The following is a 27,489-nucleotide window of genomic DNA, read 5'->3' as shown; positions in this document are numbered from 1 at the left end:
CATATTGGCCAGCAAAGTGCTACAGGAGGCGTCCATCCTGTCTTCTCCCCCCCCCCCCCCCGGAGGAGAACTACAATGCTGATTTGGCCCTTGAAGAAATCCAGTTTGATACCCCTATTCTATATGTTCCTTTGCTGTGAACATACAAACTTTGTCATTATTTCCAACAGTTTGCAAAGAAGTTAATCCTGGCATGTCAGCTATATCAAGCCAATTCTTTCTTCTTTAAAGCATTAGTGGATTTTAAAGTGGAATTACAATGAAGGAAGGCAAATATATGTGTCCCAGGATAAGGTTGGTCCTGATGACCGACCCAGATTGGATCCTGGAATTACAATCTTTACAATATAAGGAAAATAGGTGAATGTTTTTGTGACTGGAAGAGAACTTTTCTGAAAATCCATTTTGTTTTTGCTTTTTTCTCTTGTTTCATTTCTCTGTTAAAAAATGTATTTTCTCCTTTAGGATTTATTCTGACCTTTTAAAATGTCTCTGTTGCCCAATACAGTGATAATTTAGAAAATACATATTTCTTGGAAAGTGCTCACATCCTTGAGTAATTATTCGATAGAATGATGCAGTAACGTTCTGCTACCAGGAGTTGAGATACTCTATTAGAGATGATCAACATTTGATTCACAGAAGGACATTTGATTATGAGGATATATCTTTTCAAGTCCCAAAAGTGCTTTTTCAAAAGACAACTGGACTTAGTTTTTCCTTGAAGATGTTTCGCTTCTCATCCAAGAAGCTTCTTCAGTTCAGTTCACTTGTGCATTTAGTTTTCAAGGTTATTAGAACAACTGGGAGTTTGTATTTTTAATGTTTTATTTAACTGTGATATGTTCTCATGTTTAATTGCAAGAACAAGTAAAAAATTACCTGTATCATATTGATTAGAAAAGGAAGTATGCAAACCTAGTGTCCATAAAGGCTCCATCTGCATTTTAAGCAAAGATGGCTTTCCCTCGTTTCCTAGAACTCTTAATCTACCTGAGACTGCTATGTTGCTCTTGCGAGGAGTGATTTTCTGGACCACTTGTGAATGATCTCAAGTCTTGTCTAGAGTGGAATTACAAAGAGCAGTACTGCTTGCCAGTGCTTCACTCGAGTAAGATTGTCAGCTCTGCTTTTAGCATTGCCATTTTCAGTTTACCATTTCTTCCCTGAAGTCCAGAAAAGTCTTATTTTAAGTTGCTTTGTAACCATTTTCAAGATTAAAATAAAGCCAGTGTGAGAATTTCATAAGTAAGGAGCAAAATAAGGGGCCGTGATAGCTCAGGGGCCGTGATAGCTCAGGCTGTAAAGAAGCCTGTTATTAGAACACAGCAGCCTGCAATTACTGCAGGTTCAAGCCTGGCCCAAGGTTGACTCAGCCTTCCATCCTTTATAAGGTAGGTAAAATGAGGACCCAGATTGTTGGGGGGGCAATAAGTTGACTTTGTAAAAATATACAAAATAGAATGAGACTATTGCCTTATACACTGTAAGCCGCCCTGAGTCTTCGGAGAAGGGCGGGATATAAATGTAAACAAATAAAATTAAATTTAAAAAAAATGCTCAGATATTATTTTGAAAGATGTTTATATTTTCTTCTTCATAAATTATTCAGTTAGCATAGTTGACTGGAATAAAAACAACCTGTGGCTCCAGATTATTTATTGCTATAGTGAGAAAAGTCTAGCTGTCTCCAATTACCCTATTTAGCCTGTTACTTTGACTGCTTAGATTGCCAATGTGCTGGAAGTCTATTCTAAAAACAAGAATGAAATGTTCAGTGCTGTATGATCCAATGAAAAGACGCCATTTAAAATGAACAGTTGGAAAAAACAGTATTGGACATCAAGAAAAACATTATTAATTGTAGCGTTGTTTATGATTCGTTGCACATTTAGGCAGATATTCACAATGAATTTGGCATTTTTATCTATCTATTGAGTCCTTCTCAAGGACCTGGGATTGATATATACTAATATTTGATAATTTTAGAGGTATTGTTACAGATATTAATATATTACTTATTAAGTTATAAGTTAAGTTTTTTGGGTTTTTTTGCATTTATATCCCGCCCTTCTCCGAAGACTCAGGGCGGCTTACACTATGTCAAGCAATAGTCTTCATCCATTTGTATATTATATTACAAAGTCAATTTATTGCCCCCAACAATCTGGGTCCTCATTTTACCTACCTTATAAAGGATGGAAGGCTGAGTCAACCTTGGGCCTGGTGGGACTTGAACCTGCAGTAATTGCAAGCAGCTGCTGTTAATAACAGACTGTCTTAGCAGTCTGAGCCACCAGAGGCCCATTAAGTTAAGTTACTTATTATTATTATTACCATCGTCGTTATTATTATTATTATTATTATTATTACCACCATCAAAAGGGACACGGTGGTTCAGGGGCTAGGACGTTGAGGCTTGTCGATCGAAAGGTCGGCAGCTCGGCGGTTCGAATCCTTAGTGCTGCCGTGTAACGGGGTGAACTCCCATTACTTGTCCCAGCTTCTGCAGTTTAGCAGTTTCGAAAGCATGTAAAAATGCAAGTAGAAAAAATAGGGACCACCTTTGGTGGGAAGGTAACAGCGTTCCGTGCACCTTTGGCATTGAGTCATGCCAGCCACATGACCACAGAGACATCTTCGGACAGTGCTGGCTGTTCGGCTTTAAAATGGAGATGAGCACCGCCCCCTAGAGTCGGCAACAACTAGCACATATGTGCGAGGGGAACCTTTACCTTTTACCTTTACCATCATCAGTAATCAAAAGTATATTCCTGTGATGATATTGATATGATGATGTTATCTAGTTGGGTAATTAAATGGCTGCAAGCAAACAGCCAAGCTCAGGGACCAGCCAAAACTTAGTATAAGCTGGCATTAAAAAGTGGCAAAGAAATATTTTAGATTTTTATCTCCTTCTGTTTACAAAAGAGAAAAGATCAATAAAGGTGTTTATTCTGATTTCAAATACATGCAGGTTATGTTTTTTTAGCAGCGGTGAAATGCTCCCGGTTCAGACAGATCGACCGATCCTGGTAGCGATGGTGATGGATGGTTCAGAGAACCGGTAGCAAAAATCCCTGCCTCCCGCCCCGCCCATGCCCATCCAATCGTCTGGTCGCCCATTTGCCAGTTCTTTTAAAAACTGCTTTTAAAAGATAAAAAAAGAGGCTCTGACGATCACAGCTGAGCTGTGCAATCATCAGATCCTTTTTTTTACTTTTAAAAGCATTTTTTACAACCTATTCATCTGAATAGGTTGTAAAAAAATGCTTTAAAAGTAAAATAAGATTGCGTACCACAGCTGATCACTACCACCCCACACGCTGTTCTGCTTACTCCATACCTCTTTTTGGCGTGCACTGCACACACGCACCTCACATTTGTAAACCGGTTCAGATTTCACACTGTTTTTTAGTATGTGGTAAGACCCCTTGGATTCAATGGCTTTTCTTCATCACTCAACATAGATGTAAGTCTGGTTTCTGTATCTAACTCAAACATTGAAACAGTTGTCTAATACTACATTTTTGCTTTGATGTAATAGCATGGTTTTTTTACATGTAACATATCTGGATGTTATGTTACGTCTTATATGGAAAATGTACGCCTTTGAAAGAATCTCAAAGCTGTATCTGATGTTACTTGATGGACTTATTTTTCCAGTGCTCTTGGTGGATCTTCTGCTCTTCACATTCCTGCTTTTCCAGGTGGAGGCTGCCTCATTGATTATGTTCCCCAAATATGCCAACTGTTAACCAACAAGGTAATACCCAGAATAAACAAACTTTTTACTAAGATATTACAATACAAGGGCTCTAGAATGTGGTAAAAATCAATTATTCTTGATAAATTGGTAAACCTTATGATCTGAGGTTAGTTCTGTCAGAAATTTCAAAACCAAAAGTGAAATTGCCTAATTGAAGGTCACTTTGAGGTGATCCAGGAGTAGTTGAAAATACCATGCAAAGCCTTCTCCATTTCAGCTGTACAATCTGATTATGAAATAGTTGGAAGTAACCTTTATTCTTGTTTAAATTGCTCTTGCTTAAAAGAACCTTACAAATTATCAAATTTATGCAATAAAGTTCCAAATGCATTTCCATAGTTATACCAGAATCTATCTTTAGAGTTGTTTTTATTATGGCTCTGTATTGGTTAGTTGTTGTTTTTTAATTTGCAAGTACACAGATCAGTTTTTAAACTACAAAAAATTGTTCCCTGTCTAGAGTTCCAGTTAGTAGACAGACAACTGTGTAACGTGTGATAAATAAATAAGAATATTGTGCAGAAATTATGAACTGATAAAACATGAAAGACATGTTCTAACTGCAACACTTAAACATTGGCCCAGAAAATTTCAAAAGTGTGAAATACACAAAATTGCTTTTTGATATGAAACAAAATGCTTAGAACCCATAGGCTTCTTCAAAATACTTATGAAATATTGTATGAAATTCCAGATGGTTAATATATTGCTGTTATGTAAAATAGCAGAATCTAATATTATTATAAGGTTTAATCAATGTGTTTAAAATGTAAAATTTGTATAATTATTATATCAGTTTAATACACCAACCTCTGATACATGTAAAAATATTTTTCCAGACTTATACTTTCAATTTCAATATACATAATGTATAAATTATATTATTAGTAAAGCAAAAACTCTCCCAAATTAATACTCTGAATTGTAATTTAGTTTTATCATAATTGCACTCATTTCTTCTTTTCTTTTATAGGTTCAATATGTTATTCAGGGTTATCATAAGAGAAGGGAATATATTGCAGCATTTCTTAGTCATTTTGGAACGTACGTATATATGTTTCACTTTAAAATGGAATATAACCGTAAGCATAGGTTTCTGTCTATTCTTACTCATATTTACTAAAAATATTTTTGCTACTTGGGGTTTTACTAAATATGCATATTTAAACTTGGTAGCCCTGGGTTATATTACTGTAGTTATATTATATTTGTATTTATTGTACACTAATAGATAAATTATGCCATACTATGGAAGGAAAGATTTTTAGCATTTCTTCTTTTTCACTCTATCCTTCAAGATCATCTCTGAAGAGTTGGTGAGAAAAGAGGCAAAAGAAGGGGAAATTATTAACAACAAAAACATGAATAATACAGATGGCACCCTTTATTAGTTGAAAATAGAGGTAGTCAAAATTCTAGATTAATGCTAAATATAAAGAAGACAAAGGAAGTCTCAACAGTATAATTAGTGAAATTATAGGTGAAAAAGGTGATAGGTAATTTTGAGGTTTGGATTCAAGAATAGCTAGAAGATGGACAGTATGTTGGAGAAGAATTTGGAGGATTAATCCTAACAAAATCACGAAGGAAAAGACTACTTCTATAGGAACAAAGATCAGAATAGTTAAAACAATGATTTTCCAGTGTTAATGTACAGCTGGTTTCTACGAGAACCATGGACTGCTGGCAGAAGCAGTCAGACTCTTAAATGAAATAAAAACTGACAACTCCCTTGAGGCAATAATCAGCAAGCAGAAACTCACATACTTTGGACATAGTAAATGGGTGGATGCATTAGAAAAGCTATGTTGAGTGAAATAAAAAAATGGAAAGATAATGGGTAACATGGATGGACAGGATTAGCAAGATGAGAATGTGGATCAAGATAGCAGATTTTTGCCCATTTAGTTAACTAGCTAATTAATTTTCACTAAGTTCCCCATCCAATTCCTGCCAGAGGTCACCTACAAGTGTGATAGATGTGGGTCAGTGCCATGCAGAAGCCTGAACCCGCATTGAAAAAGTTCTAGATAATCCCTTTCCTCCAGAACCTCCCAGAATTTTTCCTATTTTTGCCATTTTAAATCTGCTGTTATTTCAAATTATTCTAATTGCAACATGTAGTTGCAACATTTTTAATTCTGCCTTTAAAAGTGTGTGTATGTGTGCACCTTTATTTCAGCTTTTTTCGGTACATACTAATAGAAGGCAAAATATAAGTACTGTAGTAAATTCTAATTACATTTGCTGCTTAAAAACTGAAGCTGCCAGAAGGAAAGTTCATTGGGTATAATGGGGTCTAAATAAGAACTAGGAAAACAAGAAGGTAATGGTAGCTTCACACAGTAGTTGATAGTGGCCACAACCGAGTAATTGGTCAATATTGTTTGTGCCTGACTTGAGAGGGAAACAGTGCCTTCTGCCCTATTCATGAATTTATGCATGCCAATAGGAAGGGACAAGCCTTCTTCCTAATTTTGCTTTGTGGTTCTAATTATATGTTTCATTAATAATTTTTTTTTAATAGTGGAGTGGTAGAGTACGATGCTGAGGGTTTCACAAAACTCACTTTGTTGCTGATGTGGAAGGATTTTTGTTTCCTTGTTCACAGTGAGTAGTTATTTTCCTTTGGGTACAAGTATCTAACTGCTTGAAAATTTAAACAAAAATTAACAAAGAAGTACCAAATATAGCAACACTTGCATCTCCGCCCCCCCCCCCCCCGGTCATGTATATTTTGCATTCTTCATACTTGTATAATGTCACCTGAAATATCAAAAAGGTCATAAGGTTTGTTAAATCATTTGTTCTTTTAAAATTATGTAAGATTCAAGAAATTTGAAAATCACAGACAGAAAAACACATTGGAGTATGTCTGATGTGCATATGTCAAGAGACAGTTACTAAGACATATTGGGAATATGTAGGCGATAGATAGATATAGATAAATGGATGTACTGTAGATATAAATATATAGAATATATACTTTAGATCAGGGCTATCAAATCCAAAGCCTGGGGGTGGATTTGACCTTGCAGGGTGTTTAGATCTGGCCCGCAGGGCCGCCGTGGAAACAGTGAAGGACCGGCCCGAAGGGCCTCTGCCAGCAAAAACAGAGCTCAGGAGGGCTGCATGCGGAATAATTTCCCTTTTAAAACTGTTCATATTTGTATATTAGTTGCTTAATTTTTAATTTGCAGATAAAAGATATGTATTTGAAATTGATTATTACAAAGTGAGTAAAAAATTGAGTTATAAAATCCAAAATATTGGGTTTTCATACCTTCCTCTCTGCTTAAATACCAGAAATCTAATGTAAAACACCCTGCAATAATTCTCAGCAGAGTTTTCAAAGGATGGAGGACAGTTTGAATCACCCTACATGACCAGTTTCTGTTAATTGATAGTGGTCTCTCAATACCAGCTAGTCTCTTTGAAAGAATGTTACTCTAGGGAATATGGCTTGAGCCAATCATACAAAAGAATTTGGCTGTTCTTCAAGTTCATTAGCATTCAGTCCATATTTGTTAACAGTTTGGTGTAATTCCCTGCTTAAGGTACCCTAAAAATTAAAGATTTACTGCAGTTCTCTCTGGATAGCTTGAATGTTTTATATGATGGAGAAAAATAAATTTTAGTCAATTATTGTTGACAGTTGTAGAATAGTTTTATGATGGGCTCTAGTAATAAAAATATTCTTTAAAAAGGGTTTATTTTATCAAGACACATGTCTTACATTTCTTCTAGCTGTTAAATCTGATTTAAATTTAATTATGGAATTAGAAAAAGCCATAAATGTTTTTTATAATGAATGTGGTAATGGAATGTGATAATTTCATATAGTACCATACTGTTTTATCTATTCCGCAGTTGAAGTGAACTGTGTGTCAATTATTAACCTAACAATAATTTTCAAAGTAATGTTCTAGTTGACAAAAAAATGGTATTAGTGTCACTGAGTCAAGAATTTCTGAATGCTAATGCAAACATTCAATTTCATGGGAAAATATCGGTATAACTGCTGGCAAAAAATACTTTGCCACACGTTATTATTGTTATTTTCCATTGCTATAAAACTTTTGGACTAAGTGACAGAAATACCGATTTCACAAATTATTCTTGGTTCACATGTGTTTTTGATTATTTGATGAATATCTTGATTTCTGTAAGAGCTAGCCATCCAGTTCACTGCAGGGCAATGGTACAATGTATGAGAATAAGACTTTCATTATAAAGCTGATTGTCACAAACATTCCTCCTCAAATCTCAGTTTCTTTGAAGAGCCAAACCCATTTATGTTGTCCTATAAATAGAGTAGTCATTCCAATCCATGCTTCTGAGAGTGTTTTGGACTGTTTGTTTTTTTTTTTTTTTTTATTACTTTTTTTGCAACAAACAAACAAAAAGAAAATACATTATTACACCCTTGTGCTATACATAAAAGGAAGATTTGGGTCTTCGGATATATCCTCATGATTGCCAAAATCCACGTTCTCGAGGTACAGGTACTGAAGCGTCCAATGTTCCAAGCGCAAAGTCCACAAATGGTTTCCAAGTCTTCCAAAAAATATCTTCTTTATACACACCACTTCTAATTTTAATATCACATGTCATTTTATCATTTAAAGCTAATTTCCACATTTCAGAATTCCACTCTTCTATTCTAAAAATCACATCTAGTTTCCAATATCTAGCTATTATAATTCTACCTATTATAATCATAATTCTAATCAATTCTTTTCATATTTGTATATTAGTTGCTTAATTTTTAATTTGCAGATAAAAGATATGTATTTGAAATTGATTATTACAAAGTGAGTAAAAAATTGAGTTATAAAATCCAAAATATTGGGTTTTCATACCTTCCTCTCTGCTTAAATACCAGAAATCTAATGTAAAACACCCTGCAATAATTCTCAGCAGAGTTTTCAAAGGATGGAGGACAGTTTGAATCACCCTACATGACCAGTTTCTGTTAATTGATAGTGGTCTCTCAATACCAGCTAGTCTCTTTGAAAGAATGTTACTCTAGGGAATATGGCTTGAGCCAATCATACAAAAGAATTTGGCTGTTCTTCAAGTTCATTAGCATTCAGTCCATATTTTGTTAATTCTATTTCCTTAATTACCAACAATAATATAGTTTCCACTCTCAATGTTATTACTTTCCCCATCATTTCAAATATCATTTTCTCCAATTGTTGCCAAAACTTTTAACCTTATCACAATTATACCACATATGTTCATAAGTCCCCAATTCCATCTCACATCTCCAACATTTCTTCTAGCTGTTAAATCTGATTTAAATTTAATTATGGAATTAGAAAAGCCATAAATGTTTTTATAATGAATGTGGTAATGGAATGTGATAATTTCATATAGTACCATACTGTTTTATCTATTCCGCAGTTGAAGTGAACTGTGTGTCAATTATTAACCTAACAATAATTTTCAAAGTAATGTTCTAGTTGACAAAAAAATGGTATTAGTGTCACTGAGTCAAGAATTTCTGAATGCTAATGCAAACATTCAATTTCATGGGAAAATATCGGTATAACTGCTGGCAAAAAATACTTTGCCACACGTTATTATTGTTATTTTCCATTGCTATAAAACTTTTGGACTAAGTGACAGAAATACCGATTTCACAAATTATTCTTGGTTCACATGTGTTTTGATTATTTGATGAATATCTTGATTTCTGTAAGAGCTAGCCATCCAGTTCACTGCAGGGCAATGGTACAATGTATGAGAATAAGACTTTCATTATAAAGCTGATTGTCACAAACATTCCTCCTCAAATCTCAGTTTCTTTGAAGAGCCAAACCCATTTATGTTGTCCTATAAATAGAGTAGTCATTCCAATCCATGCTTCTGAGAGTGTTTTGGACTGTTTGTTTTTTTTTTTTTTTTTATTACTTTTTTTGCAACAAACAAACAAAAAGAAAATACATTATTACACCCTTGTGCTATACATAAAAGGAAGATTTGGGTCTTTGGATATATCCTCATGATTGCCAAAATCCACGTTCTCGAGGTACAGGTACTGAAGCGTCCAATGTTCCAAGCGCAAAGTCCACAAATGGTTTCCAAGTCTTCCAGAAAATATCTTCTTTATACACACCACTTCTAATTTTAATATCACATGTCATTTTATCATTTAAAGCTAATTTCCACATTTCAGAATTCCACTCTTCTATTCTAAAAATCACATCTAGTTTCCAATATCTAGCTATTATAATTCTACCTATTATAATCATAATTCTAATCAATTCTTTTTCATATTTTGTTAATTCTATTTCCTTAATTACCAACAATAATATAGTTTCCACTCTCAATGTTATTACTTTCCCCATCATTTCAAATATCATTTTCTCCAATTGTTGCCAAAACTTTTAACCTTATCACAATTATACCACATATGTTCATAAGTCCCCAATTCCATCTCACATCTCCAACATTTTTACTGATTTTTTATCCATTTGTGACAATCTTACTGGAGTCAAATACCATTTCCAAACAACTTTATAATTGTGCTCTTTAATCCTTATAGATAAAGTTCTCATAATTCTACTCTTCCAATTCACATTCCAATCTGACTCTGGTATTTCAATATTAAGATCTTTTTCCCAATTTGTCCTCATCACTCTTTGTAATTTTTCATCAGAATTTATAATCTTATAAACCCTACTAACGAGTCCCTTTAGCCCAATTTCATCTTTCATAATCCGAGATACTAAATATTCAAATTCAGTTTCACATCTATTTATCGAATAATTTTCCTTAGTTTTTTGTCCATTTTCTATCTGTATTTTTCAAACCAACTTAACCCTAATTTTTCAATAATTTCTTTATTCCTCCTTTCATTTCCATAACTTTTATCCAATCTCTAATAATTTCTATATTTTCCTCTTTAATCACTTCATTACGTATTATATTATTTTAATTGGCCAAATTCAATTGTCTCCCCAAAAGATTATATCCGGAATTAAAATTTTAACAAATTTATTCCACATTTTACTTAATCCCTTTAACCAATAACTTCTACTTACACATTTTAAATTTGCTTTATCTAAAACCACCTTGATCCAAATTTCTCTATATCCTTAACTCTAAGTCTCTCCAATAGTTATCTTCACCTTTAATATTTTTACCACTATCCGGATACCATACGCACAATAATAATTAAATAATTTGGGGATTCCTAATCCACCTTCCTTTTGATTTTGATACCACATTTTCTTCACTAATCTAGGTCTTTTGCCACCATTACAAATTTATCCAGTTTTTCTGATATCCTTCAATATCTTTCTCTGTCAAATTTAGTGGTAGCATCTCGAATAAAAGTTGAACTTGGGCAGCAACATCATCTTACACATTGCAATTCTACCAAACCAAGACAACTTTAAAATTTTATATTTATCTATCTTCTTCTCAATTTCGTTAATCACCACATCATAATTAAGTTTTTCAATTCTTTAACCTTAAGTGAAAGCACTATACCCAAATATTTCAATGTGTTTTAATCCTTATCCCAAATTGCTCTTGCATATTCTCAGACTCATTACCATTACTATCCATCAATAATTCTGACTTTGACCAATTTACTTTCAATCCTGTCATTTCTCAAATTCTATCAAATGCTTATATATCTTTTCAGATCTTTCTCTACATTTTCAAAATAATTAAAGTATCATCCATACAAATTTATCTTATACCCTTATATCCTTCTAATTCTTCATCTTTTCTATCATTTTGTCAATATTTCCATAGCCAATAAAAATAATGTTGGGGACAGGGACATCCTTGTCTCGTACCAGCTTCTAATTTTATCTCTTCAGTTAATATTCCATTCACCTTCACTCTTGCACTGCTCTTTTGGTACAATTTTGAAATAACATGTATAAACTTATTACCAAAGCCTAAAGCCTCCACAATTACTTTAATAGTTTCCCATTGTACAGAATCAAAAGCTTTAAAAATATCCAATGATACTATACCAATTTTATCACCATTATATTCAGCTACATCTATAATATTTAATACTCTTCTAACAATATCACTCATGTATCTACCCTTCACAAAACCTACTTGATTATAACTTATATATCTATCTATAAATCTATTTAATCTATTACTTATAATAGCAGTAAATATCTTTGCATCCTGATTAATTAAAGAAATGGGCGATAGGACTCAATCCTTTCTAAATCTTTATCTGGTTTAGGAATTAGGATATCACCGTTCTATTCCATGACGAAGGTACTTCCCACCATGTAATATTCCATTGAATAATTTTTGCAATCTTGGTATTATTAATTCTTTAAATTCTTTATAAAACTCAACAGGTAATCCATCCTCACCTGGAGCTTTCCTAATTTTAATTTTGTATTATTCCATTAATCTCATCTTGTGTTATATCTTCTTCCATCAATTCCTTATATGTTTGATCAATTTTCACCACATACTTTTCTAAATAGCTTTGCAATTTTCCCGATTAATTGGTTTCTTTGAATATAGATTCTGAAAAAGTTTCTAACCACTTCACATTTCTCTAATTTTATAACATCTTATACCTCTATCATCTATCAAAACTCCAATTTCTCTCTTCTCTCTTTTATCTTTCGCCATCTTTGCCAATAATTTAGAATTTCTATTACTAAATTCAAAAATTCCTATTTAAAATCTCAAATTTCTTTTACTAACTCTGTATCTTCTTCTATCATTTTATTTCTTAACATATTAAGCTCCTGAAGAATTTTTTTCTTTAGTAAGCAAAATTGATTTTCCAATTCTTTAATCTGATTTTTATCTCTTTCCATTTTAATTTTATAATTTTTATATTTCCTACTTGATAATTTAATACTCTCCTCTAAACACCGCTTTCATCGCATCCCAAACAATTTCAAATTTAACCTCCCGTTATCATTTAATCTCCAACTTTCCTCCAATTTTTAAGTATCCATTTTTATCCTTTTCATTTTATACAATTTCTCGTCATATCTCCAATAGCTTCTTTTTCTCAAAATTAAAATCTAAGTCCACCATAACTTCTGCATGATCAGAATCTTTAAAAATTCCCACATCTACCTTATCCACATTGTTCAACAAATCTTTAGAAAGAAAAATATAATCAATTCTAGAATATGTATTGTATATCTTAGAGAAAAAAGTGTATACTCTCTCAATTCCTTTAACCTCTCTCCACACATCAACCACGCCATTTCGAAGCATCCACATATTTAAAATCCCCATTTTATTTGCTCCTCCACAGCGGGTGGGATTAGTACTGTCTATTTTATCTCTGATTAAATTAAAATCCCCAGCCACAATTACTTTCCTACACTTTCATTCTCCAAAATTTTGTTATTTTTCAAGAAATTCTCTTTGTTTTCATTCGGTAAATATAAATTAACAAGTGTCACTTTTTCCTCATTAAGATTTCCAACAATTATTACATATCTTCCATCTTCATCCAAAATTACCTTATGTTTTCAAAGTACACCCTATCTGATATCAGTGTTGCAACTCCTCTAGCTTTTGAAGTTCCAAATGCTTTTCATATATTTGCATACCTTTTATATACATTCTATTTGAATCTTCAGATTTCTGATGGGTTTCTTGTAAAAATAAAATGTCTGGTAAATCCCTTTTAATCTTAAGCTCCAATCTTCTTCTTTTAATCTGATTCCCTGTACCCTTCACATTCCATGACATTATTTTTATAACTCCCATTTAAAATATAAATTTTTTAATCCTATCCCCGCATCTTCCTTTCTGTGCCCCCCACCACCCGACATTAAACTACCATATAAACAACAATAAGAAAAAAACAAAAAACAAAACAAACAATAAAGTACAAACAATCTTCTTCCCCCACATCCTCATCGGTTTCGCCTCTATAAAGAGAATGGGGGAGAGGGGACGTGCCAATGCCCGGGGCACTTCTTTCGGGCTGTCTATTTGAATTCATCACTCAAAAAAAAAGATAGCGATGACCGCATTCAGCTTCATATTTTCCAAGACTCTTATCTGCTTCTTCTCCTACTGTATCCTCACGACTCTTCTTCTGTTCAACCAACACAGGTGATATTTCTTTCCTCTTTAACCCTTTAGAGTCTTGCCTCCAATAGCCCCTTTCTTCTTCTGAGATTGATGTTTCCACGTATGTTCCACCGATCGGAAGCATTTGATCTTTTATCTCCATTAAATCCTCCATCTCAATCAGTCCAAGCTCCCGTAAATATAATAATGCATCTATATCTGGGGTGATTGTACGCATCCTTCCTTTATAAAAAAATTTCAATTGTTGTGGTGGCCTCAATTGTATTTAATTCCATTATCTCTCAAAACTTTTGTAATTGGTTTTAAAAAATCTCCATGCCCTTTCTTCTCTTGATATATCCGGGAAGACTTGAATAGTCTTCCTTCAAACTTCAAAGCATCTCCCAACTCTCTTAACTTGGCCATAACTTCCAACTTATCACCAAGATTTGCGAACCTGACAAGCACATTCCTGTTAGAACCATTTTGCCTTCTATATCCAATTCTAAAACACTTGCCAGGTCTGCTATTGTGAGCGTAAGTTGCGTATCCAAATCATTAATCCATTTCAAAACCCGCTGTTTCAATTTATCCTCCTTTCTTCCGAGATTCCTCTGATAACAAAAATTATATTTCCTCATCTCTTCTTCCAAAAGACAAATTCTCTTATCTTGCTGCTCATTTTATAAAATATTTTGCCAATTTGCCGATCTACTTTTGCCTCATGCACATGCAGCTGCTCCATTTCATCTTTAATCATTATCATTTCCTCTTTTGTTTAGCAAAGTTATCATTCATCTCTTGCTTTAAATTTTGCACTTCAGATGTCAGTTTAAATGTCAAATTATCTATACGCTCTGATAGTCCTGCTATTTTTTCCCCAATTTTATTTAAAGCTGCAGCAATTTGCTGCGTTTCTGAAAGTTGTTGAGTCATTTTGAAAAAACAAAAACAAAAATTTCTCAAACTGGGATTCCAATTTTCAAAGAGTCTTAGTGAAGATCAAAGGACAGCAGTCAAACCAATTTTACAGAGGGTCTTGATGAAGATCAAGGGACGACAATCTTTAATTGAAGCGAAGCGGCTTATTTGCACTCGTTAGTAGCTTATCAGTAACTTATGAGTCATATTCACTCCACAAAGAAACACAATTACCTCACAGCTTAATCAGCGCCATTTTTCTCCACGTCGGCAGAGAAAAAAAAAAAAAACCAGCTTGAACTTCAAAACAAAGTCCTTTTTGTTTTCTATAATATAAACAAGCTATTAATTTCCTCTCAAAAGAAAAAATAATAATAAAAAAAATGCCTTTGAATAATTAGAAAGTTATTTTATGTAATGGGGAGGAGGTTGGGAGACGAAAAGCTTTGGATGTGGTTGTTTGGATTGGAAGGGAAAATTTTATTCTATGTTTGGTTTATGTATAACTTTACCTTGTGATTGACCCGGGAAGCCGGGGGGTGGGGAGGAGGGGTGTTTTGTTTTTGTTTTTTGTTTTTTTGGGAGGGAGGGGGAAAAAAGGGGGAAAAATGTTTTTGTTTTTTTATAAAACTCTTTCAATTAAAAAAAAAAAAAAAAAAAGAAATTTGAAAATCACAGACAGAAAAACACATTGGAGTATGTCTGATGTGCATATGTCAAGAGACAGTTACTAAGACATACTGGGAATATGTAGGCGATAGATAGATATAGATAAATGGATGTACTGTAGATATAAATATATAGAATATATACTTTAGATCAGGGCTGTCAAATCCAAAGCCTGGGGGTGGATTTGACCTTGCAGGGTGCTTAGATCTGGCCCGCCGTGGAAACAGTGAAGGACCGGCCCGAAGGGCCTCTGCCAGCAAAAACAGAGCTCAGGAGGGCTGCATGCGGAATAATTTCCCTTTTAAAACTGTTCATATTTGTATATTAGTTGCTTAATTTTTAATTTGCAGATAAAAGATATGTATTTGAAATTGATTATTACAAAGTGAGTAAAAAATTGAGTTATAAAATCCAAAATATTGGGTTTTCATACCTTCCTCTCTGCTTAAATACCAGAAATCTAATGTAAAACACCCTGCAATAATTCTCAGCAGAGTTTTCAAAGGATGGAGGACAGTTTGAATCACCCTACATGACCAGTTTCTGTTAATTGATAGTGGTCTCTCAATACCAGCTAGTCTCTTTGAAAGAATGTTACTCTAGGGAATATGGCTTGAGCCAATCATACAAAAGAATTTGGCTGTTCTTCAAGTTCATTAGCATTCAGTCCATATTTGTTAACAGTTTGGTGTAATTCCCTGCTTAAGGTACCCTAAAAATTAAAGACTTATTGCAGTTCTCTCTGGATAGCTTGAATGTTTTATATGATGGAGAAAAATAAATTTTAGTCAATTATTGTTGACAGTTGTAGAATAGTTTTATGATGGGCTCTAGTAATAAAAATATTCTTTAAAAAGGGTTTATTTTATCAGGACACATGTCTTACATTTCTTCTAGCTGTTAAATCTGATTTAAATTTAATTATGGAATTAGAAAAAGCCATAAATGTTTTTTATAATGAATGTGGTAATGGAATGTGATAATTTCATATAGTATCATACTGTTTTATCTATTCCGCAGTTGAAGTGAACTGTGTGTCAATTATTAACCTAACAATAATTTTCAAAGTAATGTTCTAGTTGACAAAAAAATGGTATTAGTGTCACTGAGTCAAGAATTTCTGAATGCTAATGCAAACATTCAATTTCATGGGAAAATATCGGTATAACTGCTGGCAAAAAATACTTTGCCACACGTTATTATTGTTATTTTACATTGCTATAAAACTTTTGGACTAAGTGACAGAAATACCGATTTCACAAATTATTCTTGGTTCACATGTGTTTTTGATTATTTGATGAATATCTTGATTTCTGTAAGAGCTAGCGATCCAGTTCACTGCAGGGCAATGGTACAATGTATGAGAATAAGACTTTCATTATAAAGCTGATTGTCACAAACATTCCTCCTCAAATCTCAGCTTCTTTGAAGAGCCAAACCCATTTATGTTGTCCTATAAATAGAGTAGTCATTCCAATCCATGCTTCTGAGAGTGTTTTGGACTGTTTTAGTCATGTACAGTATGAAGTTCCAAGACCCTCCTCTTCCTCCTCCACCTCCTCCTCCTCCTCCTCCTCTTTCTTCTTCTTCTTCTTTTTTTTGCTCTATTTTAGTTTGGTTTGGTGTGATTTTCTGACTGATCTTCCATACACATTCTGAACAGAGTGTACAACCCCAATAGATACATTACAAATAGACACATACCTACCCAACAGGTTCATTACAAAAAAAACCCAAAACCATCTTGTTACAAATTTAAGCACAGAGAAAGCAACGTACTAAAATCTGCATATATAGTCACACATACACATAAACTGCCTGCCTGCCTGCCTGCCTGCCTGTCATCATCATCATCATCATCTATCTAGTGCTTCCACTCCCGTCGGCTCACCATCTCCTGCACTTAAAAAAAATAAGACCTTCCCGAAAATAAGCCAGAGTGCTTATTTTCAAGCTCAAAAGAAAATATTATTTTCGAGGAAACATGGTATACAAACAAATAACTTCTAGAGTAAATTTAGAGTTATTTCCTTGTTAGCAGTTAGTTTTTCACAGCTGTTTTTAGTGGAAGGAACCCTAAAATACAGTTTTTGTTCAATTGTAGCTTCCTCAGAGTGGTTCCTTCACATATTTGTAGCATACCACACCCAGTATCCCATTTCTCATCTGTAGACTTTGTATTCTATTGAAGTCTTCACAAATGCAAATTTCATAACTGATTCTGCTCATCCTTTAGAAGTTTAATGCAGGTTTTTTTAAGGGTTCTTCATGGCATAATTAGTCTCTGTAGTGAAACATATACGGATGTCAATATAATCATGGTTAAGAAAGGTTGCCATAGAAACTAGTACAGCAGAAAGAAAGGGGAACTAGAGGAAATGCCTTGAAACTTCAAAGAAGATGAAATAAAATCATTAAAAGTAAATATCCATATGATGTGTAGCAAAATTGCAAGATTTCTAGCAAAAGATGAGAAAGAATACAATTACAGGCTGGTTATACACCCTATTTCGAGATGGTGAAGGTGTTACTACTATAGCTACCTTTAATAGCAGGCTTTTCTTATGTCTTGCTAGGTCTTACTGCATTTGCTTATGTGTCATTATATTAGCTGCAGTCGCTTTTTCGTGTTTGGGGTCAAAAAAGGAAGAAACCTTAAGGAAGAGAACAGCAGCAGGCATCTCAGTAGGTTCTGACACCAAGTTCTGACAGTTTCTGCTAGTTATCTGTAACTTTGTGCCCAAATTATAAAAGAGTATAGGAAGCACGCAGAAACAGCGACATGGTTGAGTTTGGGGACAGAAGTCTTTTTCTTTTTTGACTCTGATAACAAGAATTAACTTCATAAGCTGATCCTTCTCTGTAGGAAGAAGCAACACTTAAGTTTCTTTAGACAGGAGACATGCCTGTATCTCTAATAAATAGAATTCAATAGAATTGGTTCATTTGTCTTCAATGATAAGTCAAACTGGTTATTCACAAGAGTTAACAATTGTATGATAATCAATTTAGGCTTTCCAAAGTTTGTAAGCATGTATGTTTGCATTTTTTTATGGGGATGTTCTTTGAGCTCATTCATTTCTGCAGATCCAAATTTAATATATTTTCTATTATATATTGAGCATTATATGATTATTTTGTTTAATGGGTTCCTTTGACACATTTTGTTGTATGTCCAAAATAACTAGGGATATAGATTTATATTATGTTTTAAATTATGTTAAAAGGTTCAATATGCCATGAAATCCCTTAATAAAAGGAACACCAAAAATGGCGTTTAATGCTTGTCTAAAATGTATGTATAACTATAGTTTTCAATATTATTATTACATATTCAAAATATTTATATAATTTATGTTTACAAGAACAACAATTGATGTCTCACAAAATGATAATAATAAGAGCAAAAAAAGAACACACAATCACAATATAAATTCACACTGCCTGGACTAACCCTCTCTACCATAACAACATACCATTTTACTGGGCCCCAACCTCATCCACTGCCCCACACATATAAAATTGTAAAGATTTTTTTTCTTAAAATCTAATGGTTCTATTCTTCTACTGGCATACAGGTAGTTCTCGGTTAATGACAGTAATTGGGACCAGAATTCCCATCACTAAGTAATGCAGTCATAAAGTGCAGCATCCTGTGACTGCATCACTTGGTGACAGCAATTCCTTCAGACCCCATTGCCATTGTTAAGAGGTACCTTCTCACATCTTCCTGCCAGCTTCCAACAACCAAAGGTACTGGGGAAGCCAGCAGGAAATTGCAAGTTCCAGGCACCTTGCAAGCAGGACAGCAGGCAGGTAAGTGGCTGCTGCCTGGTGGGGAGGTTTGCCCGGTTAGCTGGTACAGCTGGACTGGAGTGACTGCTGCCAGTGGGGAGGCTCTGGGGGTGGCCAACAAGGTATGAGTGCAGAGGGTCTGAAAAAAGTTACTTATGACAGTTTTTCACACTTAATACGCTTGCAGCAACCCTCTGGTCATGTGATCAAAATTCAGATGCTTGGCAACTGACTCATATTTATGATGATTGCAATGTCCCGGTGTCATGTGATCACTTTTGGAGGCCTTCTGACAACAAAGTCAATGAGGAAGCCAGATTCACTTAACAACCATGCAGTGATTCATTTAACATTTAAGAGGCAAGAAACATCCTAAAATGAAACAAAATTCACTTAACAGATGTCTCACTGAGCAACAGAAATTTTGGGCTTAATTTTGTGTTTGTAAGTCGAGGACTACCTGTATTTCTTTTTCAATCTGTCCAAGTACAGCATATCAATCCAATTTGTCTTAAGGTTTTTCATAGAAAGTAACTAAAGTAAATGATACACAAGAGCTAGAGCAACTTTTATCACTTGTAAAAACCACAGTTGAAAGTTTCCAAGGGTGAGAAGTGAGGAGAACTAACCATGTAATTAGCATCTTAAATAGTTAATTATTTTATGAAGGTTCTATCTCCTGATGTGAAGCATTAATCTCCAGTTTTAATGTTTCAGTAGTGGTTTTCTTTCACAAAATGATTTTCACACACAGAAAAATGTTACATTGCTCCCATCTGCTTCAAAATTCTATAAAATAGATACTATTTTTATAATGGGAGAGGTTTCCCATTAACCTTTCATTAAAGGTGTATGTCCTTTTGACTTCTCTCAGTTGAAAGGAAGTCAACTTTTTAACTTAATCCAGAGATGGGGAATCAGATCTAAAGTTCATCCTACTAAAGAACAGTTCTCAGTATTCTTCAGCATTTACTGTGAAGGGTGGGACTGGTAAGAGTCAGCAATATGTGACCTATGGAGCAAAAAGGCTGGGAAACTGGAACAGGAGAGGAAATTAGAGACATCTTTTCCCTGTTTATATAACATTTCTGTCTTTCCTGTCCTCACCAGTTTGTTTTTATAGAAAAGAGGTAGGTTTAGAATTTGTGAACCAAAGGGTAAAGATAAATAGTAAGGCCAACTGTTGGTAGGTTAATCAGTCAGCCAAATGGTAAATAAAATTAATTTACATATAAAGTGATGCAGGGGGGGGGAGATGTGATGGTGGGGGAGGCAGGATAGAAACCAGGAGAAAAACCTACCTTAGGTACAAAGTCAGTTGGGTGAATTTGGGCCAGTGTCTCTCTCTCTCTCTTACTCTTAGGGAAGAAATGGCAAACCTCTTCTGAAATCTTGCCAGGAAAACTGCAGATCCTAGTCCAGACAATCACCATGAGTGAAAACTGACTTAGAGGCACACACATGCACACACAACAGTCGCAGGACAACATTGATAAAAAGGGATAGCCTTGACCTATGTAAAACTGCTTTTATCTAGTATAGCCACAGGTTCCTCTCAACTTATTTATTCCTTTTCTGTATAGCTATAATTATGTCTAAATGAATTCTGCCTTTCTTTTATTTACACAGATAATACTCCAGGATTAAAAAAAAGTTCTCAAATATCATCTTTCATACAAAGAGGAGTACATTTATCTCTAGAAGCCCACAAATATGCCTCCCTTTGTTTCTCACGTCAGCAACTGGTCAGGTTGTTCTTATTGCAACAGAGCTTACTCCCAAATTCTTATTAGGTATGCAGTCATAAAAAATTAAAATATAAGAAAAAAATATTATAGACAGATCTTTCAGTATTGTGGTGTGATGAGTAATTGCCTCTATATGTAATAGTCTGAAATATGTAGCTCTGCTGTAATACGCTATAGAAGAAAATTACAGTAATAACAAGCACATTTCTTCTCATTTTCTGCTTCTGTTTTTATCATCTTATATATTTGCCTTGAATAAAGGTAATCTTAATTTAAGTGTGTGAGATTTATAAAGATGGAAGACAATTCCAGATTATAAATAGAAAATATGAATCCTGTGCAGCTATTGTAATAGAAAGCAGCACAGATTTACCATTAATAGCATACCAGAAACTTTTTGTTTCCTCTTTTTCTTTTAGTAGTTTAACAAGGTGCCACCAACTTTTCTATTCAGTTACTTTTCTTTTTATAATATAGCTACTTTTATAATACAACCTGGGTTAGTTTCAAGCAGCATCTCTATATATTGCCCATTGGGCATACCTAAAGCATGCAAGCTATCAGTATTATAAAACACTGACAGTTTTATAATCCATGATTCTTGTGTATTGTGACCCTAATGTGCTATCATTCTAAACCCAAAAGTTATTGTTCAAAATTGCTCAAAAAAATTGCTGGATGGAATATAATAGTTTATTAATGAAATTTTGTAGGATCTTTGGTAGGCTTTTGACCCTGATACTATGCGCATAGATAGGATATGTTTATTTATTTATATTTATATTTTGTATTTCTAAACTGACCATCTCCCTCAATGTATATCTTACCAACTCTACGACAAAATTGTGGGTAAAATGTTGCTATTTAGAGCTTTCTGCATCTCTGCAACAATTGGGTAGTTACCCCAAGTTCTTTCTAATCTTATTGCATTATGTCCATTTAGTTGATTCCTATTTTTCCCTGAATCCTTACTTCTATTTTCTTTTAACTATAAAGCTTATGCAGATATAGAAAAATATTCAAGAATTGTTGGATCGGCTTAAAAATTCCACAGTTTAAATTTAGCCACAAAGATGTCTTTTGTTTCATCAACTCCAATTCCAGTTAATCACTCTGGAGATCTTAGAACTTGGGTAGGCTGGTATGGAGAATGTAGTGAAAGTATCCTGGATTTATATCATTCTATTCAAAAAGTTGTCAAGATGGGTCCAAATTTAACTGTTGAGAAATGTTAAGTGTAATAGATTTGCAGAAAATACTCCCCAAAAAGTATTTCTATTCCTTAAAACCTGTCTTTTTTCTTTATGTTCTTAGAATTGCAATAAAATTAAGATTTTCTGATGAGATATCACGGTTTGGCACAGGACCTGTATAAACCTGTTGGTGAGGTGACTCACATAATGTGAGGTTATTTTTAGAGTCTAGATTTGGGTTATTTGGAATATTTTTTTTCAGCTGATATGCAGATAGATTATCACGGCTTGCAAAGCTTACAAATTGAGCATCCCTTAATAGATGACTAAGCAAAGGGTCTATTGGTACTTTCAGGAATTTACAGATGTGAGTCACTCATCTATTGTCTGCCGAAATACTTATGAGTCAATATGGGTTAGGAAATAGTATTTCCAGTTTTGGACAGAGTTGCTGAAGCAGTGTTTTTAATCTATCAGATTAATGAAATTTGCAGATGATTTAATAAAATTTAACAATCACATTTTCATGTGCATTCTGCATGGAAAGATTATATAAACGATTGAAGAACTTTTTCATGCAGGTCTCAGCATGTTTGATCAGAACCATTTTTTTTAAACCTCAATCTCCTCGGTTTATCTATATTTTTTTTGCCTAAAACTATTCATTCAATTCAAATCAAAATATGTTTTTCTTAAAAGTTGTCCTCGTTGTTTAGCGCCTTTTATGTCTGTCACAAATGCTTTGCTTTTATCTCTACACCTGAACCCATTCTTATTTTTCTGTCATTGTTTCATATCATGTCTACTGCCAACGTCTATCTCCCAACGACCGGTGCGCTCTCACAGAGAGGGGCTCCTCAGGGTGCCGTCAGCCAAGCAATGTCAGCTGGCGGCCCCCAGGGGGAGGGCCTTCTCTGTGGAGGCTCCTACCCTATGGAACGAGCTTCCCCCTGGACTCCGACAAATACCTGACCTTAGGACCTTCCGCCGCGAACTTAAAACCTACTTATTTTGTCTTGCTGGACTCGCTTAAATTTTATATTATCAAATTGATTTATGGGTTTTAAATTTTTTGTAAATTTTAGAGGGTAATATTTTATCTATAAGCAGCCATATCAAATAGGTTTTTTAAGGGTTGTTTTTAGTTTTGTATTGTTGTTTTCTTTCTGTATTTTATTCGTGGCTGTACACCGCCCTGAGCCCTTTGGGAGAAGGGCGGTCTATAAATAAAAATATTCTATTCTATTCTATTCTATTCTATTCTATTCTATTCTATCCATCCGTCTCACTGTGACTTGCACTCAGTGGTGGGATTCAGCCAGTTCGCACCACTTCGGGAGAACCGGTTGTTAACTTTCTGAGCAGTTTGGTGAACTGGTTGTTGGAAGAAATCATTAGGACAGAGAACCAGTTGTTAAATCATTTGAATCCCACCACTGCTTGTACTGCTGAAGCATTCTCTCTATTTAATAGCTCTGTCTTTTCTACCTTTCTACTCCAAATTCTCATACAGAAGCTGTTCTCATCTTTTTATATATATGTATGTATGTACGTATGTATGTATGTATAATCATTTCTCTTTTTAACCTTTGCTGAACTCCACACCCAAAACATGTATGCATGAAACAAAAGCTGCTTTTTTTTTTCCATAAACCTCTCTATTTTGCATTTCTTTCCTCTGCTCCTCCTTGTGTTGAAATTTTGGGAGGAACCTGCTTTTTTTTTTTTTTTGCTTATGTAACCTGATAAAGCTTGATAAATTTGAATAATGATGTTTACAAGAGATCCAAATTCAGTCAGCGATTAAGCACTCAGTGATCTAGTACTGTAACACAGCCTATACTGTAGGTTGTTAGAATAAATGTGCATGTATGTTTGTGTATATATGTCATGTGTATATATAAAATTAAAGATGGTGTGTATATGAGTATGTATGTATGTACATGTGTATATATATGTACATATATAAACTATCTTGAATTTTTCAAAGGAAAGATGCTTGTATAAAAATAAGTTATTTATTAATTTATATATTTAATAGCCATATTTATAACCTGCTGAATTCCAGCAATTGCAGATTTCTGGCAAATATTTGAAATAAATACTAGGCATACATTTTAATTAATGAGGCAAGAGAAAAAAATTATTTGGAAATAAGAAGAGAAATAGTCATCCTTGGTTTAAAGTCAGGAGAAGCGAAGTCCTCAGAAAAGGTGGTAGAGATGCAAAGTGCCAGGGGCAAGTCAGCAGAAACGTCATAGCATATTCAGGAATGTTCATGAGGTTGGTGTTTGAAAAAGTCAACATGGCCATTAAAAGCTTGACTGTTCCTGTTTCTTATATTAATTGCACATGCAACATACCAAAAAAGAAAAAAGAAAACCTGGTGGAACTTTAATTACACAGTTGTGGTAACATGATCTTATTTTTATCATATCTTGTAGACACTCTTGAGAGTGGGTGTGTGGAGGGAGATAGTAGGGAAGAAACAACTGAGTTGTGTCCACTCAACTATCCATACTTACCCATAATAGAATTCTTATAATGTTCTGTTAACTGGAAGAATTTTTTCCCAGTTCCTTTGTCTTTGAAATAGTTCATGTGACATATTGGCACGTTTTTCCCTTTGCGAAGCTGGGGTGGGTGTGGCCTGTGCATGACTTATCTGGCCTGCTCAGGCCACCAGTTTGACACCCTGGTCTAGATTGTCTACATGCCCATATTTGCTGCTGATCCTCCTACCCCTCCTAGACTATGAATATCATTGGCTTGTGGGCTTCATGTGGTTGTAAGTTGTAGGTCTTTTCACTTGGTCATGGTTGAACTTGCCAGTTGTGGGACTCCATTTTGCTTTGTCACAACAGCTGGCTGCCTTCTTCCAAGTGATTTGTTTGGCTGACAGTGGAAAAAAATCAAATTGCTCTCAAATATATTGGGGTCTCTGTACAGCTCTGATGGGTGAGCTATTCAGTTGTGCCACTAGACATCAGCACTGTGTGCATTACTACTCTCAGCCAGTTCTTAATTTTGCTGCCGAACACTAGCTGCTCATTGAACATTTGTGGCAATTGAGCATTACACAACCAGTCTATGGATAGCAGTAGTGTCCAGTAATGTGATCAAGAAGCCTCTCCCCCAAAATTGTAGAAGAACTTAGGGTAGACAAATTAGCCTGACAGGCTAGCTGTGAGTAAGGTGATTCATTCTGTGATCAGTCAGCTACTGCAGGAAAGTCACATGGAGCCTCTTAACTGGACAGACCCAGACATCTTATGCAAAGGGGAAATTCAGGTATATTACACAGACAACCACAATCGAAGAAAGAGAGAAAAGGTGGTTGTGGGAGGAAGAAGAGAATCATAGGTTCTGGAACCTAACCCCTCAATTCCTATAGATCCAAGTTTTTGTTTTTTAAGATTTCATTATTTGCAGTGTTACACTGGAATAAATGTCTCATGGGCTACCTGAATGTAAAAAAAAAAAGAACTACCTAAGGCTTTACAATATCTTTTTTTTTCACTGAATAGAAGATGATTATAGATTGTCATCATGTTAACATATTCAAACTGTGGGTATTACAACAGTGAATTCAGAAATTAATCTACAAAGAAAATAAAAAATTAGGTTGATAGTATGTTGTTTTCAGTTCACATCAAGTATTTCTTGAGAAAATTCATTCAAATCTCAACAAAATAGTTTGTCTCCCTTATTTCAAAAGAGTCTTATCTATCATAACTGAATACAGTAATGATAATTATGTAAACCTAAGCCTTGTCTTGTGGGCATAGTAATATAATATTGATTTAATGTTATGCACCAGCACTCTAAATTAACTCAAAATGTTTTATTAACATAACTTTGATCACCTGTGCCAGGAACACCTGCAAAAAGTAATAATAAATACCTGCCACATGCAATAAAAGGATGAAGATAACTTTGTAGCCCCATAGAGAAACTGAATATGCAAGGAGAATGAGTAAGAACTATAGCTGAATAGCCCATTGTTGAAGTATAGAGGCACAATGACTGGGAAGGGCTAGATTTATTTATCTTCCAGAAAATAGCACTGTAATCTGGAGATTATCTAGAATATACTAAGGCACTTGAGAAGTATTTTGGAAATACGAACAACGTGAAGGGACAATATATAATGCTTGGTGGACATGTACAAAAGCTAAAAATTCAGTTCTTCAGACCTATAAAAAACCCCAGCAGTTCCCAAAATGGAATGCTCATTTATCACCAACTATGTTTTTTTACACATGTAGACAGCAAATCATATTGTCTAGTTACATTTTATCTGTGGTTTATTTTGTTATTTATATATAGGATGCTTAGTGTGTTTCAAAAACATTTCAAATTTAAACAGATGTCCATTAAAATGATACATTCAAATTGATCTGTCCATTTCATTTTTGTGCAACAAATCTGGCAAAAATATGACAGAATATTTTTTAAAAAAACTGAACGGCCTGTAAATTGAGCATCCTTTAAGCATCTGTCAAATTTTAAAATATTTTAACGTACAAGTTTTGCATCCATATTGTTAATATAAGATGATGGAAATCAAGAAAGAAAACAAATCGCTAATGTATTTTTTTTCTTTTTTGTTTGTAGTTGACTTGCCATTGTACTTTCCTCGAGATCAGCCAACTTTGACTTTTCAGTCTGTCTATCATTTTACGAATAGTGGAGAACTATATTCTCAAGCCCAGAAAAACTATCCCTATAGTCCACGATGGGATGGCAATGAAATGGCCAAAAGAGCAAAGTAAGTTATATTTGGGTGGGATAGTTGTGATATATGCATTTTTGAACAAGCTTAGTGCTTGTCAGATTTCTTTACTTAAACATGATTTGAACGCTTGGAACTCACTACCTGACTCTATAGTCTCTACTCCAAACCCCAAAATCTTCAACCAAAAACTGTCTACTATTGACCTCACCCCATTCCTAAGAGGACTATAAGGGGCGTGCATAAGAGCACAATAGTGCCTACTGTTCCTGTCCTATTGTTCTCTTCATTATAGTATTATATGCATACTTTTACTTATACTTTTACTTATATATACTTTTTCTCTCATGATGAATTATTGTTTATGTTGATGATTGTATATACTATTGTGACAAAATAATAATAAAAAAGTTCATGCTACTCTATCTATAAGGTAAAGGTTCCCCTCACATATATGTGCTAGTCATTCCCAACTTTAGGGAGCAGTGCTCATCTCTGTTTCTAAGCCGAAGACCCAGCACTGTCTGATGACAATTCCGTGGTCACGTGAAAGGCGCACTGAACACTGTTATCTATACATACTCTATCTATACATACCTGCTTTTTTCACTTCCT

At 34.3% G+C, this 27,489-nt stretch overlaps 1 protein-coding gene across 3 annotated transcripts in view; it reads left to right on the top strand.

Moving 5' to 3' along the window:
• BABAM2 (BRISC and BRCA1 A complex member 2) overlaps positions 1 to 27,489 on the top strand; it is a 158,340-nt gene that overhangs the window by 95,743 nt on the left and 35,108 nt on the right. For all 3 annotated transcript variants that reach the window (XM_058163149.1, XM_058162984.1, XM_058163068.1), the window contains 4 exons: positions 3,667 to 3,766; positions 4,743 to 4,813; positions 6,297 to 6,379; positions 26,757 to 26,910. In XM_058163149.1, the coding sequence (XP_058019132.1) occupies positions 3,667 to 3,766; positions 4,743 to 4,813; positions 6,297 to 6,379; positions 26,757 to 26,910 (408 nt within the window). The remainder of the gene's footprint in view (positions 1 to 3,666; positions 3,767 to 4,742; positions 4,814 to 6,296; positions 6,380 to 26,756; positions 26,911 to 27,489) is intronic.

The sequence above is a fragment of the Ahaetulla prasina genome, chromosome 1 (genome assembly GCF_028640845.1).
Source record: "Ahaetulla prasina isolate Xishuangbanna chromosome 1, ASM2864084v1, whole genome shotgun sequence".
NCBI classification, from domain to species: Eukaryota; Metazoa; Chordata; class Lepidosauria; order Squamata; family Colubridae; genus Ahaetulla; species Ahaetulla prasina.
Note: the sequence above shows the minus strand (reverse complement) of the source record. Positions and strands in the feature narration are given on the sequence as shown.